Source organism: Corapipo altera, unplaced genomic scaffold, assembly GCF_003945725.1.
Source record: "Corapipo altera isolate COAL_440 unplaced genomic scaffold, ASM394572v1 111, whole genome shotgun sequence".
In the NCBI taxonomy this organism is placed as follows: domain Eukaryota; kingdom Metazoa; phylum Chordata; class Aves; order Passeriformes; family Pipridae; genus Corapipo; species Corapipo altera.
Window position 1 is genome coordinate 358076 of NW_020884973.1, and position 25342 is coordinate 383417.

The 25342-nt window shown below is 42.9% G+C and overlaps 1 protein-coding gene and 1 long non-coding RNA gene across 11 annotated transcripts in view; both read left to right on the forward strand.

The window, feature by feature from the left end:
- Window positions 1-25342, forward strand: part of KCNIP1 (potassium voltage-gated channel interacting protein 1) — a 469203-nt gene that overhangs the window by 346551 nt on the left and 97310 nt on the right. Inside the window, exon 1 of one of the 10 annotated variants that reach the window (XM_027665220.1) lies at window positions 650-724. The exons of the other annotated variants lie outside the window; for them this stretch is intronic. Within the exon in view, the coding sequence (XP_027521021.1) occupies window positions 661-724 (64 nt within the window). The 5' untranslated portion in view covers window positions 650-660. Of the gene's footprint in view, window positions 1-649; window positions 725-25342 lie in introns of those variants that run through there. 10 annotated transcript variants of the gene reach the window in all.
- Window positions 4820-23070, forward strand: LOC113957605. The gene is made up of 3 exons (XR_003531231.1): window positions 4820-4831; window positions 22084-22089; window positions 23000-23070. It is a non-coding gene; the product is annotated as an uncharacterized LOC113957605 (long non-coding RNA).

Below are 25342 nucleotides of genomic sequence, written 5' to 3' on the forward strand. Positions count from 1 at the left end.
ACATATGGCTTTTGATCCTTTATAGCTCCTGACTTTTTTAATGGAGCTCTAATTCCAGTAAAATTCTTTCCAGTACTACATTTTTGCAGATGATTATCCCACCATAGGTCTAGATGTCTGTGTTTATTCTTTTTGAATAGAAACTGGTGTCGTGGTTTGACTTGTCTAGCCTCCCCTGGGGCTGGAAATGGTTAATCCCAAGTAAGTTTCTGATGCAGGGCCAATGGAGAGCTGCAGTTCGCCCCTGCAAAATTAGCATATTACACAGACCAGAAGAGAGAAGTTGTTGGCAGAGAGAATTGGAGCCGTGAGGTAGCTGAGGGGAGCCCCGAGTTCAGGGGTGCTCCTGGGCACCCTGAGGCCCCGGTGCTGTGGCCAGGGCTACGGCAGTTCCTTGCTGTTCTCCCCCCTGTGAGTGGGGGAGGCAGCAGCAGCGATCGTGAAGCAGAGCAGAAAGAATTCCAGGCAGAGGAGAGAGAGAAACTTTAAGCAGTCTTGCTGTCACCTCCCCTGCAATGGTGGGGGGACGGAGCGACCTGAGCTCCGTCTGGAGCAACAGAGGCAGGCAGAGGGAGCCCAGAGGTGCCCTATGTGAGGTTTGGTTGAGGGCAGCCAAAAATCAAAGGATGAGGAATGGGGGGGATGCCCCCCCCTTGCCACATGGCAGTCAAGCTGATGCTACAGCTGAGACAGAGAAAAGCCAAACCAAGCAGGCTTTTTCTGGGTAAGGTCTTTAATGAAAGCTCCCTGTAGCTCGTGATGCAGACCTGGTGAAGCAAGTGTTCCCTTGCAGTCCAGGAGGAGCCTCGGCAGAGGCCGAGCAGCTGGTAAGGGGTGCAGCCCAACTCACGGTATCCCAATGAGAGACTTTAGCTATCGTCCTGAAGGTTCTTCTTCTGGAATGATGTGGGAGGGCCCCAGGGGTGGTATAAATTGCATGAATACTGTGTATTTACTTGCTTTTTAGTTTCTATAGTTTTTATTCTGTTAGTAATAAACTTTGATATAATTCCCACATATTGGTAGTTGTGCATGTCTGAAAACTTCTCTCACACTGAAACAAATTGCAGGGGGCTTGGAAATTGGATTTTTGGGGCTCAAACCATGACAACTGGTTTTGTTGGTTTTCAGACTCTAAATGTTAACTTTTTTTTTTTAATTTACATTTTCCTTCCTTCCCAACTTGACATTATTTGCATATCCAGTAGGTACACTAAGTCATTTGCCATTCATAATGACTGATAGCAGACCTAAGGCAGCCTCCCGTAAGGCTCATGTTTTTTATATCTTTTATTTTGAGAATGAATATTTGACACTACTCTGAGTAGTTTTTCAAGTAGTTCTGTATTCACCCTAGTATTTTCATCTAGATTTTCTTAGCTTATATACAAGAAAGTGAGATGAAATACTGTGAAAAGCTTTAGAGAAGTCAAGATGTGACACAAAATCTATTATCTTACTATTAAAGGAAATGAGATTGGTTTGACACCAATTACTCTGAACAAATCCAATGAGGCAAACACTCATTTTTCTTGTGATTTTCTCTCTGCTTACCCATTGTTTGGGTTTATTTGTTTCTAAGAACTGCAGCTAAGATGACATATATCTTCTGGATTCCTTTTCCCATCCACGGCGTAGGGCTGGCACAGTTCTAGTTCCATTTCCATCTGAAGAACCATTGCGACGCTTTGAGGGATGGGGAAGGGAACTCCAGGGGTTTCTCAGGGGTTTTTTCAGACCCTGAGCCTGGAGGGGAGAGGTGCTCCCCCTCCCCCCCCGCACGTGGCCCCATGGCCGGCAGGGACACAGGACACAGGACACTGGGCGTGGAGAGGAGGCAAGAGAGAGTTTATTGTGGGGGATGTTACATTTATAGGGTTTAGGAGGATTCACAGAGTAACCAATTAGAAGTCTCAAGGGGCTTACAGGAGCACCCAATCACAGGAAGAGGTTAACAAAGGCCAATGGGACACACCTCAGGTCACCTTCCCAGGACATTCCTGCATGGATAACAGTGGGGGGTGCTGGGAAGAAGAAGCATGTGTTTGCAAAGACACCACCAAAAGCCATTTTAAAACCTGTTTAAACCACAGTTTTCCCATATAATGCAGGTTTAATGCTACATTTCCCCGTTTTTTATTTCTTAAAGATGAATATGTCTTTATTGATATATGGATTTTTAAATTTACCCTATTCTCTTAGTGTCTGAGGGTGTCCCTATAAAACAGAATTTAAAAAGGTTTCTATTGATGTATTTATAAACAGGTTTTTCACTTGCACAGACTTTCAATTTACTGCTGAACCAAACAAACTACTTATTGTTATTAATTTAGTTTCATTAGAGTCCAAATTGTTCTTTTCTTCTGTTTCTCGGAGGCAGACTCGGCGTCCGGAGAGTGGAGCAGCGGCAGCAGCTGCCCCGGGCCGCATGGCGGGACGGGGGGTGCTGTGTGCGGCAGGAGCAGGGTGCAGGAGGGATCGGCGGGATCTGCCGGGGTCGGGGGCAGCGCGGGATCGGCGGGATCGGTGTGCTCGGCCAGGGCCGCCAGGGTCTCGGCGGGGCGGCAGCGGTACCGCGGGTGTCTGGTCCGGTTCGTTGTTTAATGCTACACATATCTAATTCTCAGTCTCCTCATCTTCCACCTCTTGTAAAGACAGGAAGTATGTTTATCTTGTCTCAGTTATCCCTGTTCTGAAGAACACTGGGTTGCAAATAACTGTTGACAGCCCTGAGAATTGATCAGCTGAGTATGAACATCAAGTCCAACCAATTTCAAACCCTCTGACTTAGATAAGTATCCTCTAACCTCTTCCTTCCCTGTAAAAAAATCCAGTCCCATGTCATTGATTTTATCAGGTTTTATACTTTCAGTTTGAATCCAGTTTGGATTATACATTTTCTACTTATTTTTTCTACATCCTATGAGAAAAAAATTACTGAATTCAACAACCTTGGTTGCAATATCATGGGTTTTTTCCAGGCATGTCTGTATGCTACTACTTCCTAGAGGTGGCTGTCTTTGTTGCTCAAGGTCATTTTTTCACATGTTCAAACACACACAAAAAGCTGCATTCCTTTTATCTTCCTATTATGGCAGTCTGGATTATTAACTCTCTACTATTATAGGAGACAGTTTTTTTCCCAGCTAGCACCTTCTCCTAAAGTATGGATTTCAGATGCTCATCTTTGAGGTAGTTTGTTGATTTTAGAAACCAACTACTTTCAGGAGTCAAATTCCCCTCTTTACAGCTCTCATGACAACAGGCCAGATGACCTTCTTCAGAGCACTTGGAAAAGTTGCATGCAAACTTCAGGCCACTCCCCTCTGGCTGCAAGCCTGTTGTGTTCCCACTATTCTTCTGACAGGCACAGATACAGCCAGGCATCTCATGCTTTTCTCCTTGATGCCTGATGACTTACAGTGACAGCTGCAGAGGTAGGAGAAGGAAACCTCAGTGGAAGAGAAATGGTAGGGGTAAAAAAAAATCCTCCCCAACAGCTTTGAATTGATATTCTCATCTGGGAGGTACTTTCTAAGTCCTGCACCATAAATTGTTTGTTAATAACCTAAAGCAGGTTTGATTCAAGAAGTGTATTTTAGCAAACATAATAGTTATCTTCACTTTGTATAGTTATGCAGATGGCATTCTGCTTTTATTTGGAGCATGAGTGGTTTTGAAGGGAACAGATATATTCCAGACATCTCCCCCATCCCACAACCAGATCTTCAGCCTCAGGGATGGGAGATGCTTTTGCTGAGCACTGCCCTGGCTGGCTCTGTGTCCATAGGCCTGGCCCAGACCCCAGCCCTCTCTTGCCCTACAGAGTTCTTATAGGGATGTGTTTGCAATAGATGTGTGTAGTGTTGTTCCCTCTGAACTGACCTGTTCTTCATTGCAGTGCATCTTCCTGCAGCTCTCTGTTCAACCATGAGGAAGAGGCACTGGCAAGTTTTGCTCTGGTTGCTCATGCCTCCTCTGCCATATGTTCATTCTCTTTTAACTAACTCTGTCTGATCTCTCCTCATGTAGAAATACTCTCATGCATTAGTTGTTTCCATTGCTCGTGTTTGGACCTTTTCGATTCCTTTCGGGGACCTTGATGTACAACCAAATTATTAAGCCTTATAAAGGGTTAAACACAAAATGTCTTTGAAAAATTTTACATTAATTCTTTATGTAAAGTTTTATCCACTGGCAGAGTAAAGATGATAAAGTGCACCTTTAAGAAGTTGCTGAAGACTAATGAAATATGTTTATTAAGTACTTTAAAAGCTTTGCGTGGTATGTTACTTCTTGAAGTGCAGATTACTGAACACTGTTTAAAGAGATAACTAACAGATTGAATGCTACCATATGCAGCATTAATTGCATATGCAAATACAGCAGGCTTTGTTGTAGCATTCACTGGCATTCACTGTGAACCCTGGGACACAGTACTGTAACAGCATGCTTTTATTGAAGTAAAAGAAAGTAAATTAATCCAAAATTACTTTGGGGATATCTTTAGCAAATCTTTTCTTTACTTTGAACTAGTCAATTAGTCACCATTCAAAGTGTATACCAGACCTGTCATTCTGTACCAGAAATGTAAGACATCAAGAGGTGCTTCCAGTTGAAGAGAAGTTTCTGCAAAACTTTATCTTCTGAAAGATGACACCAAATTGAAAAAGGTAGGATATATCACCAGCTGTTTTTCTTCATGATAGGCAAATGATAAAAAAACCCAACACTTGCTGGGTTTATTTCCGGTATTCTGGTCCAAGAGATTGTCTGTAGCAGCAGAGCAGATAAGGTCTTGGTCTGTTGTCTTCATTAGCTCTGGAGATTTGTCAGAGAGGGAAAAGAAAGGGACTACTGGGTTTGCACTGAAGGAGTCTCACGGCTCTGTCTCAGAAGCTGCCATGGCAGCCTGCCCTCACGGGACACACCAGCACAGCATGTCTGGGTGTTCCACTCTAAGCAACCATGAGTGCAGGTCTGAGGTGCAGCTTTTGCACATGGGCCTGTTTCAAGAGTAGTTCTGCAGCCACAGAGAAGAGCTTGCACAGACATCTGCAAAGCGTGAAAGACATAAGCAGAAGGAAAATCTCAGGCAAGACCTGCGGGAACCAGAAGACCAGTTAGAAGAAAGTTGACTAGAAATGTGAAAAGACTGAAAGGGCTTTTGAGGAGGTATGAAGCGAAATGAAACGTGGCAGGAACTAGAAGTACCATGAGATTCTGGGGATTGTGAGGGAAAGTGGGATGATGAAGGAGAAAATGAAGTGACCTTGAGTTAAGCTGAGAAGGTTAATTCAAAAGTACAAATGTGATGTTTTGACTGGAAATGGTATATCCTAGCACAACAGCTAGAACTAGTTCTGTAGTGACGCGTTTCTGCTACAAAGAAAACCCTTCTAAGTAGAGAAGGTACAACCTCTCTATTCTTCTGGAATCAATTTGCAGTATTTGCAGAACTAACCTGCTGGCCAAAGGGGCAGAATAATAAATGGCCTATTTTAAGTGTTTAAGAAGCTTGTAATGGTTTCAGCTTTACAGTTCTGCTAATTTATGAGGAAGGATGAGATGTGGGTTCAGTGGTAATTGGTGACAACTCTTCACTTCAAATGCTTTATGCAATGCAGCAAAATTATACAGGAGCACAAACAGCCTGTATGATTTAGATCTGTATGTTACCACATCATTCTTGGAGTGTTTTCTTTTATTTGTTTACATTGAAAACTGAAAGTATGCTTTCTGCTTTGAGATTATTTGTTCTCCCAACTACATAATTTAATTGCTTCTTCGAACCCCAAGACAGTGCAGTATTTTAGAGCTAATACTCTTTGTAAACCCTGTCACTCATTTTACTCACAAAAGAACTGACAGGCTTGATATATTAGAAATAAAATTGAGTAACATCCATTTTGAAAACCCTTATGTTGTGTTTGTCTTGTAAAAATGAAGAGCTATGTTTTCAGACAAAGGAACTACCTTTCAAGGTGGGTTATTTTTGGACTGTCTGACTTGAGATACTTCAGAGCTGTACTTCAGAGGCAGGGAGGGCACCCAACCCAAGATGCTTGTTGTTGTGAAAGCTGCACTGCAATGAAGGGTTGTGCTTAGAGCTTCTGGCTTCTGCTGCAAAAAGTGTAGATGCACAGCTGGGACTGGGGGAGAAAAAGGCCTGCATAACTTACAAGGTTTCCCTGGCATTAAGTGTTCCTAGAGCTGCAAGGATGAGGGGGAGTGGAGGAGGTGGACTGAGGATTTAAATGGCCAAGATCTAGCCAGTAGGTAAACTGGAGGCAGTATCAATATAAGAATCTAGAAAAAGGAACCCTCAGGTAGGATGATCTGTGTCCTGGATCTGGCCAGGACAGGGTTAATTTTTGCAGTAGCCGGGAGGGGCATGGCCAGGACCCTGATGTTATTCTGTATCACCTCACATCATTACTGGGGGCAGAGGAAGGAGAAGGGGTTCCTGCTGGTGGAGAAAATGTGGTGGAGGGAGCCGTCTGCTATTGTCTGTTATTTGGAATGTTTGTCCATGTGAATAATTTATTTTCTTATACCTTTTGTTATTAGTATTGCTGCTGTTACTGTTTGTTTTCTTATCTCGCTGCTGTTTCCAGTAAATTTTTCTTATCCCAACCATGATGTTTGCCCTTTGTGCCTCCAATAGGAGAAGGAGGAGGGGGAGTGGTGTGGGGGGTTTTTTTAGCACTAGTACTAAAATAGAAAATACCACTCCTAAAACATGAAAATCTGCTAGAGAAGAGTCTGGGCTGGGACTGTGCAGATTGTGGAGAAAAGCCGCCATGTGAGAGAACAGAAGAGCAAGCAAGAGACCTGCTGGGGTGGGCAAGGGGAAGCCTGTCACCCAGCCGGAAGAGGATGCATAGGTATGGAACAGGAGAATGAAGACTATGGTACCCTCAGAAGAGGGTTTGACTTCTGAAGCTTACTAATGACAGCCTGTAGCATTGGGTGAACATGTGCTGTGTGACACATTGCACAAGTTGCGTAAATCTCAGAAAGTTAGAAAATATTATAATTAAATTCAGAAACAGAGCCTTAATTTAGTGCCCTGAGCAAATACTTCATAAACAAACTCATCCTTTCTTCCTCATCCACTCTTGTTTCTTTTATTGCACAGAAAAATGTTGCCTTCTTAATTTTCTAGGATTTTTTCCAGAGAAAACAATGTATTTTAACCCTACCCATGATCAAAAGCATATGGGCTTTATTTGTCTTGAGAATTCTTCTCAGTTTCTTGTTTTTTATGACATCCTAATGCAGGCACATATCCTCAAAAATCCCAGTTGCTAGCAATTAAAAGTGCAATCTGGTAAGGCAGATTGAAAAATGCAGGGCACATGCAATATGGCTTTCTTCTAAGATACTACTGATACTCTCTTCTAAGATGTTACTGATTGTCAGAGATTGCTGGTAAAAAATTCAATGCTGCAGCTAAAGGTCTCTGATTGTATCCAAGTCAAATCATAGGAATTCTGAAGTACTCCACTTCATATGTGTTTGACAGTCTAAAGATCAGGCAAGCTGTAGGCAATTGAGGAGATTCCTGGACTGCATGGGGGATAACTTTTTAAGCCAGGTGACAGACAGCCCTACCAGAGGGAATGCAATAGTAGATTTGATGGTCACCAACATAAGCGAGCTAATGAGGCGTGTCAAGATTGGACGGAGCCTTGCAGTGATCATGCATTGGTGGAGTTTGCAGTCTTGAGGAATACAAGTCAGATAAGGAGTAAAGTCAGGGTCTTGAGCTTTAGGAAGGTAGACTTCAAGCTCTTCAGGGAGATAGTCAGAGGGATCCCCCGCAAGACTGCCCTCGGGGACAAGGAAGTGGAACAGAGCCGGCAGATCTTTAAAAAAGTCTTCCATAGGTCAAAAGAGCAAGTGATCCCCAGGAGCAAGAAATCAAGCAAGGAAAGCAAGGGACCAGCATGACTGAGTAGGGAACTGCTGGCCAAAATAAAGGGACGAAAGCAAATGCATAGACAGTGGAAACTAGGACAGGTAACAGAGAATGGAGAAATACAACTGTGTAGGGAGGGTGAGGAAGGCCAAGACAAAACTGCAACTGAACCTGGCAAGTGAGGCAAAGAATAACAGGAAAGGATTCTACAGGTACATTAATCAGAAAAGGAAGGTCAAAGAAGGTGTACCCCGTCTCATAAACAACTCTGGTGAACAGTAACAACAGATGAAGAGAAGGCTGAGGTACTTAAAAATTTTTTGCCTCAATCTTCAAAGGCAGCCTCTCTTCCCACACCTCTCGAGTGGATGGACAGCAGAATAAGGACTGGGAGAGCAAAGTCCCTCCCACTGTAAGCAAAGATCAGGTTCATGAGCACCTGAGGAACCTGAATGTTCACAAGTCAGTGGGACCCGATGAGATGCATCTCAGAGTCCTGAAGGAATTCACTAATGTAGTTGCCAAGCCAGCCTCCAGGATACTCTTAAACTTGTAGCAGTCAGGGGAAGTCCCAGGTGACTGGAAAAAGGAAAACATAGTACCCATCTTTAAATAAAGAAGAAAGGATGACCCTGGGAACTACTGGCCTGTCAGCCTCAACTCTGCCTGGGAAGATCATGGAACAGACCCTCCTAAAGCCTATGCTAAGGCACATGGAGGACAGGGAGGTGACTGGAGACAGCCAGTATGGCTTCACGAGGAGTGAGTCCTGCCTGACCAACCCAGTGGCTTTCTATCATGGAGTAACTCATGGCTGGGCTTCACGAACAAAGATTTAAGAAGGACTCTACCCACACTTGCTGCAAACGCGCTGATGGCTAAAAAAGGCCAATGCAAGGTAGACAAGTCCAGTTCCAAAAGGCACAGCGGAATGTCTCCTTAGGTGGTATTGGCAAGACATGGTTCTTTCTATGTTATCTTTTCTCCTCAAGAAAAGATTCTGTATGTGTTCTCAAAAGAAGCAGCAGCATTATGTATAGTGTGTCTCCATGTCTCCCAATTGGAGGCCAGAGTAGACCAATGATGATGATCAATATGACCAAAGCTGAGATATTGTTTCAGGGAGTCCTTGAATCTCCTCTTCGGGGCTCCTCTCTTGCGGCAGCCGGTGGCAAGTTCACCATAAAGCAAGATCTTAGGGAGGTGGTGGTTGGTCCTTCATCCTGGAGACGTGCCCTGCCCAGCACAGCTGTGTTCTCAGCAACATGGCCTCAATACTTGTGACTGCTGCCTGTTCAAGAACAGATACATTAGCCATGTAATCAGTCCAGTGGATGGGACTAGGTGGGCCTGAGGGATCCCCAGACCAGCGAGAGGGTGGGTGGGGCAGTCCCGTTTGGGAGAGGGGGACTGGCTGGGTCAGTGGGATTCCCAGAGGCAGTCCCATTTGGAGGGCCATGGGTGGGCGGTACAATGAGGGGCCTGTGGTGACTCGGTGGGGGGGAGGCTAAGGGAGTAGTGGATTTTTCTGGGGGTCAAGGGGGTTTAGGCTGGGCTGGGGTCGTGGGAGGTGCCTGAGACCCGGGTGGGTGCGGGGACCCCTTATCTGTGTGTCTGCCCCGCCCGGGGGTGTGTCGGGATCGCTTTCTGTTCCGGCATTGTCGCAGTGAGGGTGGGATGTGTTGGGCTTGGCTCGCTTGCGGCTTCTGCCCAGGAATGGTTTGTTTTGGAATTATAGCATCTTGGAAGTGCATTTAGGGCAAGGGAATGTCCTTGGGTTTGAGTGTAGGAGGCTGGGGGAAAAAGTTGGGAGAGAAAGGCTCATCTAAATCATTTTAGTGGGGGAGAAGCTTATGCACCCTTCTGAGGTTGCAGGCTACGCTGGCGGTGGTATAAGCCTCCGGCAGGGTCTCCTATGCCAAACAGGTCAAAACTGAAGGGTCAGATAAAATGTGTCCATGGGCAGGATGGGCTCGTTAGCCTTCTGGCAGTCATCCTAGGAGAAGGACAACTCTAATTCCCAACCTGGGCAGATGGAGCTCGTTTAGCCCTGTAAGGCCATCCATCTAAGAGAAGGACACTCAAACCTATGTCCTGAGGACCTCACTGTCACCGTCCAAGCTTTCTAGGCCCTGACAGATGAACCTTAGGAATAAAGGGGGGACCAGTTCTGCGCATGCTGTGCCTCACCTAAAAAATCCACTGCACAGGCTCGAAGGATATATCCACATTTGTAAAGCGGCAGGTGAGGGACGAAACGGCAGGTGGTAAGATGGAGTAACTACATCAGTGGATAAGGGAAGAGCTACAGATGTCATTTATCTGGACTTCTGTAAAGCCTTTGACATGGTTCCCCACAACACGCTTCTCTCCAAATTGGAGAGTGATAGATTCGATGGGTGAACTGTTAGGAGGATTAGGAATTCATTGGATGGACACATTCAGAGGGCTGTGGTCAACAGCTCAGAGTCCCAGTGGATATCAGTGACCAATGGTTGTCCCTCAGGGGTCTGTATTGGGACCAGTGTCTTCATTAATGACACAGATGAAGGGACTGAGTGCACCCTCAGCAGGTTTGCAGATGACACCAAGCTGAGGGTGCAGGTGACACACCTGAAGGACAGGGCCACCCAGAGGGACCTGGACAGTTCAAGAAGTGGGTGCATGAGAATCTCATGAGGTTTAACAAGACCAAGTGCTGGTGCTGCACCTGGGTTGGGGCAACCCTGGGATCAATCCAAGCTGGGGGAAGAACAGATGGAGCAGCCCTGGGGAGCTTCTCCGTAGACTTGAAGGTGCTGGTGGGTGGGAGACTGGACATGACTCAGCCACATGCACTGACAGCCCAGAAAGCCTATTGTACCCTGGGCTGCATCAAAGGCAGCGTAATCAGCAGGTGAACCACCAGGGAGTTACTTCTGCCCCTCTGCCCCCTCAGGTGAGACCCCCCTGCAGAGCTGCCTCCAGCCCTGGGGAACAGCACAGGGAGGACATGGAGCTGCTGGAGAGAGTCCAGAGGAGGCCCCAAGATGGTCAGAGGGATGGAGCAGCTCTGCTGTGGGGAAAGGCTGGGAGAATTGGGATTGCTCAGCCTGGGGAAGGGAAGCTTTGGGGTGACATGATTGTAGCGTTCCAGTACCTGAAGGACCGACAGGAAAGATGGAGAGAGGCTATTGATAAGGGCCTGGAGTGACAGAACAAGGGGGAATGGTTTCAAATTGAAAGAGAGTAGGTTTAGATTAGATATTAGGAAGAAATTCTTTACTGTAAGGGTGGTGAGGCCCTGGCACAGGTTGCCCAGAGAAGCTGTGGCTGCCCCTGGATTCCTGGAAGTGTCCAAGGCCAGGTTGGACAGGGCTTGGAGCAACGTGGGCTAGCGGGAGGTGTCCCTGTCCATGGCAGAGGGTGGAACAAGATGATCTTCAAGGTTCCCTTCCAATTCAAACCATTCTATAATTCTATGATTCTGTGATTCTAGAGCAGATTTAGCACTTCATTTCCAATTTCACCACTAGATCATTAAGATTACATTAACATCTTTCAGTAGTGAAGAGCTTAATTAAATTAAAATATTCTCTTAAATGTTATGTTCTCTACAAGGTCAAGTAAAGCATGTTGATGCTTTGCCACAAATAAGTTTTCACCAGTGGTCTTGGTGCTGTGAAGTCAAAATTATACATGTCTTTGGCAGTCAAAATTTGACTGTCTTCGGCAGTCAAAATGCACATGCATTCTATATATATATATATATGTATAAATATATTTGTGTGTGTGTATATATATATATATAAACGCACATATAATGTTGGAAAAAATTGTTTTTATCTTACCAAAAGGTAGTTATTTTCCTAGGGTATTAATACAGGTTAAATACATAGATAAAGAAGTTCTAAGACATTCTTTAGAAACCTGTAATAAGACTAAGAGAATTTCTTTCATAACTAAATCCCTCAGTTTCTTAGAATAGTCTCAGACAATTCTAAAAATATTACAAGATATGACCTGTAATTAATAGAAATAATGCACATTTTTAAAAATATCAGCAAAGCCTAAACACTAAACAGACTGACTGTACTTCTGGAGCTTGTGTCATTCCTGAGCATGCATGGCAGGAGAGCACTGAAATTGCAATGAGGAAGCTGCAATTTATAGACTTCCATGATACCTCAGTCCTTAGAGAACAGTGAAGAAAATAAATGATCGTGACTCAACTGGTGTTACTGGACATCTGCTGGTGCTGCTCTGCCCACCCCACCCCAGTCCCTTCCTGTCCTTGTCCCGGTGCTGACCGTGTCAGGGGAGCCAGGTTTGCCTGGCACTGTCCCAAACGTGAAGTGATACCTGAATATTACCTGGAGAGTCCCAATGCTTTTAAAAATCTAGATAGAACTAGGCAAATAGATTTTGGCTAGAAAATTGAATGGGTAGTTTTCGAAAATATTAAAGCAATTCATGATGGCTTTTGAAGAATTTGGAAAATACCTTTCTCTTAAATACTTAAAGCACTGTTTTTTAAAAAGTACCAAAAAAAAAGATGCAAACAAAACAAACAAAAACCAATCCAAACTACTTCTTTTTCACTCAAACCAAGAGGTTTAGATTTACACCTAGCAAACCCAGAAGTTTTGCATTTCAGCTGTGTCATGGTTTTACCCCAGCCAGCAGCCAAGCCCCACACAGCCTCTCGCTCACTCCCCCACCAGCAGGATTGGGGAAAGAATAAGAAGGGTAAAAGCTGGAAAACTCGTGAGTTGAGATAAAGACACTTTAATAGGGAAAGAAAAACTGTACACACAAGCAAAGCAAAACAAGGAATTAATTACCTGCTTCCCATGGGCAGGCAGGTGTTCGGCACCTCCAAGAGAGCAGGGCCCCATCCCACAGAACAGTGACTTGGGAATCCAAACACCATCAATCCAAACATCCCCCGCCTTCCTCCTTCTTCCCCTCACTTTCTATACTGAGCATGATGTCATATAATCTGGAATATCCCTTTGGTCAGTTTGGGTCACCTGTACTGGCTGTGTCTCCTCTTGACTTCTCATGCACCCCCAACTTCCTTGGCAGTGTGGGAGTATGAAAACCAGAGAAGGCTCTGTGCAAGCAATAACAAAAACATCTCTATATTATTAACCCTGTTTTCAGCACAAATCCAAAACATAGCCCCATACCAGCCACTGTGAAGACAATTAATTCTACCCCAGCCAAACTAGCACAAACTGTTAAAATGCAAAATTAGTTTCCGGCTTGGTCCTGACAGTGTCTGCCAGCCTGGTTCACCTGAGCCTCTCACAGTTTGCTCTCTCAGAGGCAAAGGGACTTGTGTTTTCAAGGTTCTGAAGAGAGGGTGTATATGGACCACATTCCCTCATACAGAAGTGATGCAACAGGGCTGTGGAGGACACTGTCACAGTGCTACATTCTGTCTGAGTGCTTTCTCACACATGTAACTGGATCTCTTTTCCTGTGAGCCAAGGTCAGACTGTTGAGGAATGGGCATTTACCAGTGAACTCCTTTGCTCCATGAGCGAGGATGCCCAGCTGCTGCCACTCGTGTGAGCAAGCAGAGCAAGGAGGGCTCCTGTGGAAGGACCATGTGGCATGTTTCCAGACAGGAATGTTCCTGTAACACTGCATGTCGTAAAACTAGTTGGAGTGCTGCTCTCCACCTTTGCTGCAAACTCTGCCATCGCACCTGCCTTTCCCATGGCTCTGAGAGCCTGTTCAGGGCAGCAGCAGAGACTCCTCTGACCTTCCCAGTGCTCTGTGGTGTGACAGGCATTTCCCACTCTCACCAGTTTATAGTCCTGGCAATGTTTGTGTAGGAAAGTTGAGCCAACTCAGTAAAAGCAGAATTATTCCAACGTTGAGGTACAGTCTGCTGTCTGGGTATTTCCACTTGCTGATTTATGAGAAAGACTTGAAGGAGAGCAGCAGGCATGCAGGTGTTTCCTGATGGGAAGAACCTAGAAAGGCAAATGCTTGTCTTCAGGGATTGTTTGTGCTTTTTTAAAAGTACTTTGACAGGAGCCAGAGGGAACAGCACTGCAGCAGTATCCCAATAGGTGTCAGTCACATAGGAAAGCATTTGTTTGCTTTCCATTGCCATCAGAGTATGAGCCACTCCCTGTTTCTGGAAATCATCATTCTGAATATTTGTGTAAGGAGACTGTTGCCCCTCTTCTTCTCTTTGCCAATCTTAAATACACCGGGTTTTCCTTACTTCAAAGACAATATAAAGACTTTTGTATGTTGGTGTTCATCATGAACATCACATAAAATAATGTTAAATTCATGATACAATGCTGGAAGAAAAATGCAGTTTCAGTTATTCCAAATTAATTTCCAAATTTCCTGATGAAAAATTTGCCACTGATTTCCTCAAAAGCAGGGTACTTTTCAAAACATACCTTAGCTTTTAACCAAAGGAGTTGTGCTTGAAAAGTGTATCATGGTACATCCACTGAATGAGGATAATTTCCAAGTGATCAGTCTATGATTCCATGTGAACAGAATCCCCAAACCACGTTTGTGCCTTTGACTCAGAAAGGGATGTGAAGATTGAGAGCTGCTGAGATGATGGGATTGGTTTGTACAGAAAGCCTAACACCAACTTGGTTTATAAACCAAATACACGTGAGGTCAGGATGGGATTCCATAGCAAGCTACCAGGTTTTCTCTCATTTTCAAGTTTTAAATGAAAATGTTTGCTCTTCTAAAAATTTTAACTTACAGAAAATTGTGGCATAAAAGATTTTTGCTTTTAAAAAATATGGTACAGACTACATAATTCTATTCAGTTATTCTTTATCCCTGAGACAAGTCCTAGTTTGGGGAAGTACATACTGCCAGCACAGACCAAGGGACCCATTCAGTTAAAACATGTATTTTACTGTTTTCTCAGTGAAAGCCTGGCTTAAATGTACTTTGATAGTGTGACTACAGCATCTGTTGGTTTTAATGTTGATTTTCTGCAAGCTCTGGTGCCTGTCATCCCTTCTAATAGTAAAGTTCTACTTTAAAGTTCCCTTCTACTTATTACTCTAAGAATTAATATAAACAAAGAAATTGTTCTTACAATAAAATTGATTACAGCTACTCATCTTGCCAAAATCTGTAATATATGCAGTGTTGTGACAAAATCTGGTCTTAAGTGAGGGGAAAAAAGTCTAAAAACTTGGATTTTAGATTTGATGTTTGTTTAGTCAAGTGTGAAATTTGTGTAGCATTAAATAAAAGGTGCGATTTTGAAAGCAGACAAGGGAATTCATCCATGTCAGTTCTATGTTTTTTAATGAGCTGGTAACTAAACCCTAACTCACACTGGCTTGGCAGGGTTTAATATCTGTGTGTAGAGTACTCTGAGGATTTGGTGGTGTGCCCGCTATAAGCACCATAAATTAACACTGGTTGGAAGGTGGCTCCTTAGCTGTGTTTAATGCAAAACTTAAGCCATTTGGTTGAATTCTTTTTTTAGTCTGTGTGGTTTGGTTTTCTTTGGTGCTATAGCAAGTACTTTGAAAGTAATGCTGCTTGTAAAACCAGTGGGGAATGCATCAGTCACTCACTTCTGTTATCACTGCCTTTCAGCTGAAGATGGGGGCTCATCCTGAAATTTGAAGGAGAAATGGCAATGCTCTAGCACCCAGCCTGGGAGCACTGCACTCTCCCCTACTGCTCTGCTTTTCATATCCAGTGAGTCTGGAACAGTTTCACAGTTTGATCCAGAGATATTCCTCCAACTTTCCAAAGCAGAAGGAATTATAATTTGTAAAGTGCTGTCCTTTATTTTTAGAAACAAGTACCTAACAGATCATCTTCATAAATGACTATCACCCCTAGCCAAAGAAACAAGCCGTTTTAGGCAACCTGATGTGACTATTTGCAGAGCAGAAAACACACAGATGCCTCCTTTCGGATTGAAGTTTTCTAACAGCCTAATCTGTAAATAAGACTTCTGTGTATTCACACGGTCCTAGTATTTTGGCTCACAGGAAATGCAGTAATCAAGCTGTGAATAGTTTTTCACGCTTTCATACTTCATTTCCAGAGATAAAATCATGTCTGAGTGACTTGAGGGGAAGGAGCTGCTCAGGCATAACAGTGTTATAGCGCTGCCCTGTGTCTCAGTGCAGTTCTGCTGTGAGCACTGGTGGTTTCTGCAGATAACAAATCTAAACAGGGCATAAGAAGTTGTGCACGTAGTAGCAGAGCCTCCTGCATGGAGTGAAGGTCACACGTGAGCCGAGATATGGTAAGTGTGTGTGTGTGCTCCCCTCATATGATTAAAAGTAACTAATGCTAATCTGACTTCCCATACGGGGGTTTTGCAAGCTCTATACAGGAATGTCTGTATCTGAAAGTGTGTGATACACACACAATGGGATAGATAGATTCGGCTGCTGTGTAATGATTGCAGCTTAGGGTAGCTGTGGATCTATTAATATGTCATTTTGTGCTGTCATAATAGGATGTCTTCTCCCCTGCACTCTCTGTATGTCTGAGGTGTTTCAGGGCTGAACTATGATCAAGAGGGAAGCGTTGCACTGGGGTTTAAAGTGTGGAATTGGTGTTGGATTTTTTCAGTTGAAATATTTATATGTCAGAATGGTAAAATTCATTTATAAATTTGACACCTTTAAATAGCTAGTTTTAGCAAAAAAATAAATTACTGAAGCAACATATAAGAGAAACATTTAATTTAAGCTTATTTTAGAAGTTAAAGTAGTTCACAGAATAGTAGAAGTTGAGTCTCAGCAGGTGTTAAGAAAACCATGAGCTAGACTTGAGGAGCCCAAAGAAGAAACTTCTTTCCCAACTGGTCTGGTTTAGGGATAAAATTCCTTCTTTATGAAGTGAGATTTGAGTGTGTTCCCCTTTCCCAGGAGAATGCATCTCACCCCAGAGATCTCTGGTCCAGATCCCTTTCAGTATCATCGGTTGGGTTCATCATGTAATAGAGATGGTTTTAATATTCACAAAACCAGAGAGCAAATGGTGTCTCTGGCAAGAGGACTCCAAGGATAAGTTGGATTTAGAAACCTGAGGCACAGGAAAGCAGTTTAAACTTGGGTTTGTGTGTTCTTGATGAACACCAGGATTCCTGGTTCCCAAACTTTGAAGATGAATTCCAGGAAAGGCTTCATGGCAAGGAATGGCTATTGTAGGGAAGTCCCTGTGTCACAGGATCAGTCTGTGTTGCCTTTCCCACTACCCTCCTGCTGTCTACAGTGTTCCAAAGCCCCTCAGAGGGGCCTGTCTCCCTGTGTTGTGGAAAACATGGCCCATGCTTAGGTAGGGAGTTCCTCTAGGTACCAGCTTACTGAATTTAAGCTGTACGTAATTCTGCTCCTTGCCATCAGTAAACTGATGTTTAAAAAGGCTTCGCATTGGGATTTTGTTGCCATTTGAGCTGTTTTACATGAAAGCCTGTGATTACAGAATGGTAATGTTTTGACACAGTGATAAAAGCCAGGAAATTCACCATCACTGATGGTGTTTCTCTTGTGTTCACTGGATGACAGTTCTTGTGTAGGCACTAATTGAGTAGGAATGACAATAACAATTTCCTTATAACCTTCTGCTTCAGTACACATTTTAGCATTCCTTCAAGGAAAAACATCCATTAAGAGCAAATATTTGTATGTGAGTGATATGCATTAAAAATTCATACAGCTTGGAGAATCTGTTGCAAATATCAACAGCAATATAGCTAAGACTGGGATTTTTTATTTCCTTTGCAGGTTTTGCAGTAAAAACAGAATTGTGAGTCCCTTTTCTCTTCTTCCCTAGTTTCATGCTTTCTCTGTTACAATAATTAGTAAGAATGCTGAAGTTTAGATAGTGTTCTTTACACGATTACTATCAATTGGTTGATTAGGCTGTTTTGGCATTGAATTTTTCCCCAAAAAGCCATTGAGTTTTTGTCTATGGCTCATTACTGTTTGTGGTTAGCTAGGTGGGAAAAGAAATGGAAAATGCCGATTTATGTTTCATGAATGACAGCTCCCTATTTTTGTTTGCTCCATATTTGTGGTTTAAAGCCTAGTTTATTAATTAATAAGTAGAATTCCTTGCATCTTTGATCATTGATACTATCACACAGAATACTGAATATTTAAAAGTAGCACATGTGCTCTATCACAAGTCAAAGAATCACTTTAAAAGAACTATTCTCAGTGAATAAATATAAAAGATGCTCCCTTTCCTGTCTGGAGTGAAGTGATAGGTTTAACAGTGATTTGGATTGATCAAATACAGGACAGACTATGAAATGTCTTCTAAATTATCTGCTGAACAAATTCAAACAAAATTATTTTTAAAAATTATCCATGTTAATAGCTAGACCAGGAAAGGAATAACCTGGTTTTCTCAAGTCCTGGACTTCTCAGAAATTTTATGGATTTCAGTACCTCTTAAAATCAAGTTATTTCATTAACACAACCAGTTTTGACCTGCAACTGGGGGTAAATAAACAAACAAAATTTTTAAAAAATCAGCTCCAGCCTTCAACACCACACAGTGCCAGCTCCTTCTAGTTTATTGGTGGTTTCTGAGGATCTGCTTAATACGAAAACTGTTCGTGTAGGTATTGATTTCCCAGCCTGTCAGCATCAGCATTTTTTCCCAGTTCATGCATAGGAGGTGAATTTAAAGAGGAGTCTGTGTTTGGGATATGGGACAGCAGGTATTACCTCCACAAAGCATTCTTTTCCTGTTCTCCTGAGTGGATTCAGAGGAGCCCTGAGAGCGGAGGCGATGCCGCGGGTGCCCACGGCCACGGCCGGGCAGGGGGCTCGGGGGCTCTGTGACCCCGGGCAGCTCACGGGGACAGCGGCTGCCGGGGGGGCTGCAGGGACCCCTGCCCCGAGTGCCTCTCAGGGGCTGCCGCAGCTCTGCTCACCAGCTCCAGCTGCTGCCAGCAGAGCTGTGCTGAGGCTTGTTTGCCAATGAGCAATAACTCCATGAGCAATAACTCCCATAACTCGGCCCACCTGTTTGTAGTTTATTTGCAGCTGTTTCCATTAAACCTGAGAGATATATTCCAGCTTAATAAGTAGCTGAGCTGTGGTGTGTCTTGATGTGTGTTCTGGGGGTATATGTACTCCTCTGCTAAATGCTAGCTAGTATTGCTAATACAGTTAGTCTTACTTTTGAGATTCATTCATTATGCAGCATTTCTGCTTGGGAAAAATGCGTTTGAGTGAAACAGGGCTCCTTGTGAGGAGAGATGCTGTTAGGTGAGCACTTGAGCTGACTGCTGGTGCAAGGAGGACTGGATACCTTGATAGAATGCCCACTGCCCTGAATGGCTTAGAGGATAACTGAGATGCAGTAGAGCTGTTTTAGATATGCTTGTCTTGTTTGTTTGGGGTTTTTTTTTTCAAATAAGACCATTTATTTAGTAATCTGTTTATCCAGATGTCTTCAAGCTAAAGATTTTAATGCATGAGTTTCCAACCTTTTAGTTTTTTGAAGAATATTGAGTGCTTCTTTTTTTTTGTAAATTACCTTTTCTATATTGATTATTTAGTTGTAAATAGACTTGCTAATTGTTTTAGTCTAGCAAAATTTTGGGTTGCATACTAGGGAGCTTGTGTAGCTGCACAGGTGGATCAGGCTTGCAGAGAGCAGGAGTTCTCTGGAGCTGAATTAAATGCATTGCTTAGTTTTGGTTCCCTACAAGACTTCAATCTGGTATGAAATCCTGGTGGCCAGTGGACATTACTTTAGAATAAAGATTGGTTGTCTAAGTCTGTGGATTTTAGACTTGCGTATTTTAAATACTGAGTTTTTGATTCAAACAATTCTCGAGGGAACCAAGAGGGCTTTAAATGACCAGCTTGTAAATGTATCAACAGTAAGAAATCTGTGTTTCTGTTGTTTTAGTGGAGGCAGTTGCGCTGCGACAAGGATTTGGATGTAGTTTATGAGCTGCTGTCCTGGGAGATAGGAGGAGAGGAGCAGAGCTTGGCCGAGGCTCTGGAAGTAACAGATTTTAGGAGAGGCTGGGATTTCCAGTTGTATTTCACTATCTTGCAGGTTTTTCTTTTTCCCAATATATGAAAATGCAGATTGAAAGGGGGCAATCAGGTTCAAGAAATCAGAACTGGTTCAAGGCTTCTTATTACTGTGGATAAAACTGAATTTTGCCAGTGTGAGACTACTGTGTTTAGTAAATTGAATTTTGTGGAGCCAGTGTGCATTTGGTGGAGGAAGAAACATTCAGGCTTGTTTTTTTCTCTACTTATTCTTCCCTTGCAAAGTCCAGCAGCGAAGGTGTTACTTGCATCCTAACAAAAGCAAAAACTAATATAAAGCAAATGCCCGTAAGTCTCTGCTCAAGATATGCTCTTTCTACCCTTTTTTTCCTCCAAAGCAGGCCTGTTAGTGGCTGAGGAGGGATGAAGAAATGAGACTGAGGCCAAGAACAGATGTGGGGAGGTGAGGGACAGAACTGGCAGAAGCACCATAGAGCATATCACATCTGCCTCTACCACCTATTTATCTGCAGAGAAGGGACAGGCAGGGAGCAGGAATGGCTCATGCAGCTGGGGTAGACTCCTGAGTCTGTCTGAGTGTCCTGCCCAGCCCCAGGCACAAGGACAGAGCAGGGATGGCAGCTTCAGCTCTGAGATCTGATGGTGGCTGTTGGTGTAGCAGGAAGCTGCAGGAGGCAGGATGCCTTCGTCCTGGGTAACCCTCCCCAGATTCCCTTTTTTTCCCCTGCTAGCAGGGACTGCTGCTCATCCCATGACTGCCTTTACTTCTGAATACTCCTTGAGAAGCTGTCACAATTTCACCTGTGAAAAAAGACCAAATCTCCCATTTGTGTGTGACTTGTGCAATGATTCCCAAAGCAGACATTTCAACATCTGCAATTTCTCCTCCTCTTGGAAAAATATTTTTTCCTTGTTCAGAGCTACTTTGTTCATTAGCAACACTTGACCACTACTAAAAATGACATGTGGCAGCTCCTTCAAAGATAGTTTAGGACACAAAATAAAAATCTGTATCTTACAGAGATGCGTTACGGTAATTTGAATGGGTAAAAAGTAGTTAAACACTTGGAACACCACCAGGATACGAGTTATATCAGGTTTTCACCTGTGGAAAATATAGCCTCTTTGGATGTGAGAAGTTTAGCGATACCTTAGTTTTCTGCTGCAATAGAAGATAATTTCTTATTTTTCTACTTGATTAATGGGGTGAATTGACTCTTCAAGGGACCTGATGCCATGCAGGGGGCAGGAATGTGGGGACTGCAGGTGAGAAGAGGGGAAAGAGGCAGTGTTCTGGCAACAGTTGTTAGTGAATCTGTGAGTCCCTCAGTGGCTTAGAAGTGGGATTTATTCAAATCCACGGCGTGAGATGTAGATAGAAGTGTCTGTGCTTGCAATGAAAAGCCTTTTTGGTTTTCTATAGCACTGGGATAGAGAGAGGTGGACCTACCTCTGAGTCTTCATCAATGGCTCATTTGTCAAAGAGTAAGGGAAAAAGTGAGTAATGAAAGTTTATGGAGCATATTTTCTTCTCAACATGCTATTAGCATTAATGGGAAGTACACTCATGAATGAAGGGAATGTGCCCCCTTGTGCACTTAATGATTGAGCTCCCGAGTCCCTGCTGAGTCTCACACACTTTATGTGCTCTCTGAAATGTTTCTACACTGTAATTTAAAAAGGGGTAAATTATATTGCTGACCTTAGTTAATTGCTGTTGGGGAAGCGATGTTAAAGCCAAGAGCAGACTGTATCAAAACAACCTGGCATCGATCTTCCACTTCCTCAAAGCAGTGCTACAGAATATTCTCATGTTATTAAAATATAGTCATTCAGGATGCAACATTTGGAAAGCAGATAATGTTTGGTCAGATCACTGAATCTGGCTTTGGTGACACTTGTTTTTTTGGGAAGGCATAATAGTTTGTCGCTGCTATAAAGTTTTAGCAGGAGCAGAATACAAACTCTTCTGCAGTTGTTTTTTCTGTACTGAGCAAGGCTTTTTTCCTTTGAAAATTAAATGAAATGAGCAAAGCAGAAGTGAGGGTAGGGAGCATGGAAAATTATGATGTTGTGTACATAGTTCTTTTTCTTGTTTTTTAATTTGGGAAAACTGTAGACCTTAAATATATGTTAGTCCTCTTTTGGTCTCACTAGAGAATTGTGGAAGAGGAAGAATTGAGGAAGATGGAATGCAGTGCAGGTCTATGCGGATTTCCAAGCTCTGTCCCATTCCCTAAGGGACTTTTTTCTGTGACTCCACATACATGCAGAGTGCATGTCATTGCACACAGAACTGTTTGCTTTTTTGCTTCCAGGGCACAAAGCCAAACCTCTCATTAAAAAAGGAGCCACATCACTTGCACCCTTCTCAGGCAGTGTGCAAGGACTCCAGTTGATGTTCCCAGCCCTCACAGGTACTGAATGGCTCTGCTGTTGTAATGCAGTGTTCCCAGAGGGAATTAGTGATGACATATAATGACCATTGAGATAAATGTAGCTGATGTTTAATTTTTCTAGAAGTGACAGTTGCTTCTTGTGCAAGCACAAGCTCTTTTTCTCCCTTGGAGCACAGAGGAAGAGCGTTGCTGTTCTAGCTCTTGGCAGCCACAGGGGCTGTGTGAGGGGAGAGCTGTGCGAGCCTGATGCTCATGTGGAGGCAAGTGTGTTGGCATGTCTGCCACACAGCACAGGGCTCATGGCACAGAGGTAATAAAACTCCTCTGGGATGTTGATGGAGAGAAGATGGAATAAATATTCTTGAGAGGCCAAGGAGCTTTGTAAACACCCAAACACATGTCTGTGTGTTCGCAGAGAGAGATATGTAGATAACTGGCAGAAATACCATGTAATGGTAGGTGACCTGTCTGATATGGAAAGTTAATGTATGGATAAGAACAGAAAAGGGGTGTGATTTCAATGTCCATGCTGTGTGCTGAAGAGGATGTATATATATACACACTTTTTTTTGTTATTTTTTTAAAATGAGATAAGAGTACTTAGAATTGTGGTGAACCCCAGATGCACTGAAGTTCATAAATTCTGGTAGAACTTTCATTTTTGCTGGCCTGAGTCACAGAATATTCTGAGTTGGAAGGGACCCACAAGGATCATCGAGTCTAACTCTTAACTGAATGGCTCATACAGGGATCAAACTCACAAGCTTGGAATTATTAGCAACAGGCTCCAACCAAGTGAGCTAATCTCAGGTCATGAGATAAAATGTTCATTTATCTTCTTAGAAGACTTCAGTGCCCTAAAGAGAGTGGTGTTATTTTGGGATATGAGAGAGGTTTTAACTTACACTGGAGAGCTAACCTGTGTTCTACCTCAGTTTCATGAACCCTTTCCCAGAAGCATGGCAGAATGGACGTATGTGTTTTCCTCCTTGATGCTCCAAGGGCCAGCTTACGTTTCTGGCCTGGGGTGGGTCAGGCCTGGGCTTGACTTGTGTCCAAAATGCTGTTCTGATGGACACAACCTCAGCATGGGGCTGAATTTTAAAATTTTGGGGGTTTTTTTTGTTTCATTAAGGTTTTGTTCTAGACTCACGTTTTACATGTTTTATTAGAGAAACTTGCAATTTTATTCACTCAACAAGGTGCTTCACTTATTAGAGCCCCTGGGAAGTTTAAACAAAATGCATGGCTAAATGAGAGTATTTGCCACTTCCTGTCTTCAAAGTGCTTTACAATCCAGATAGACCTTTGAGTTGTTTGTATTAAATTATACTTACAAGATCATGAAAATTGAAAGGAATACATGATTTCACTTGTAAGGAAATTAGTTTCTTAATTAACTGTTTAATTAAAACAAAGCAACTAGATTTGCAGAGAACAGCTGATTAAAGAAGATCTCAGTCCATTATCTTTACAGAAAACTAGGTTGCACCAGAGGCAGGAAGAAGAGTTGCAGAAGCTGCTTTCTAAACCAGAAGCCTGCTCTGAGCACAGTACAGGAGGTCAGTTTGTTCTGCTCCCAGAGAATGTAGCAGGAGTTAAAGGCAGGGGAGCAAAGCAGTATGGACTGAGTTATAAACTCAGTCAACATCTCTTGTTATCTCTTGTCAAAGTAAAAACTAATTTGTTTAGGGGAAAAATTGTGTGGTAAAAATATATTTATTTTCTTCACTATTTACTTAATCCTCAGAATCCCTTGCTTTTGTAAAATTAGCTAGGTATTATGTAAGGCTGAGGAATTGGGGTAGAATAAGAGCAAGTCCTTGCTGTTTCCAGGTCTGTTCAAAATCCTTCATTATCCCCCTTCTCTAGCCTGTCCAAACCTTATCATTATTACATTTACTCTCAGGTTAAACCCCAGCTGCAAAGGTAACATAGCTGAAAGACAGAAAAGACTCTTTATTAAGAGTGGCCAAAATGAACTGATTAATTTAGACTAAAATAACAGTGAAGATGGAATGACTTGGATTTTTACTGGGTTTTCCAGTTTAAATGGCTGCTGCTTGGGAATCAGGGAAATCCCTCTGGCATTCTGATTTCTTCTCTGTGCAATGTGCTGAAACAGTTAAAAGCAAACTGTACACATTTTGTTCAGCCCAACAATCTGGAGGTTTAAAAGATAAGAGGTGTTTCTCAGCATGAATGAACTGTGAAATGTCTTTAAGAAGGAAGCTTTTGATGAGAAGTTGCATAAAAAATCCACTCAAATTTCCATTTTGAGGTTTACCACAATGTTTATTCCTGCAGAGAAGTAAGTCTTATCCTCTGAATTTCAGAGGATAAGAACATATTTTTTTAGAGGTATTTTAATGACAATTGACATCTGAACCTTCCCCTAAAACTGTGTAGGGGGAAATCCTCTCCTCTATTCTTAAGTTTTCCTTGCTCAGATATAATAACCTTTGAATATTTTAGGCCAAATGCCCTTCCAGACTTACACAAGGCTTTGGCTCCTAGATGGTTGGTCTGAGCTAAGAAAAACTTTCCTGCAGATGGCATTGCAAACACTGCACAGCCATCACCAAGCACACTTCTTTCTTGGTTCCTCAGAACATGAGAAGTTCTCCTTATTGTCCAGAGATGAGGATAACAGTAGAATCGCCTTTTGAGCCAAGGTGCATATGACACAGACACTGTGTCAGATAGACAGCTCACTACTGCCTAATCTGTTTGCATGAGTTCCTGAAAAGTACTTGTTCTAGTAAGTGTGTGAAATAAGTTACATCAGGAAATGAAGTGAAATTCTGGTAATTTATATGCAAACATAACCAAAACTGGTTTCTTGAAGCACTGACAAAGATTGATAAAGTTCAGCTGACATCAAGGGCACAAAATATAACTTGTCAGGTCTAATACCTTTCACAAGCATTAGTGCCATTTAACTATAATATAAAATGAGATAATTCAGCTTTCACAAACATACAGTAGAACTCTTCTGAATGTGCATATGCATCGTC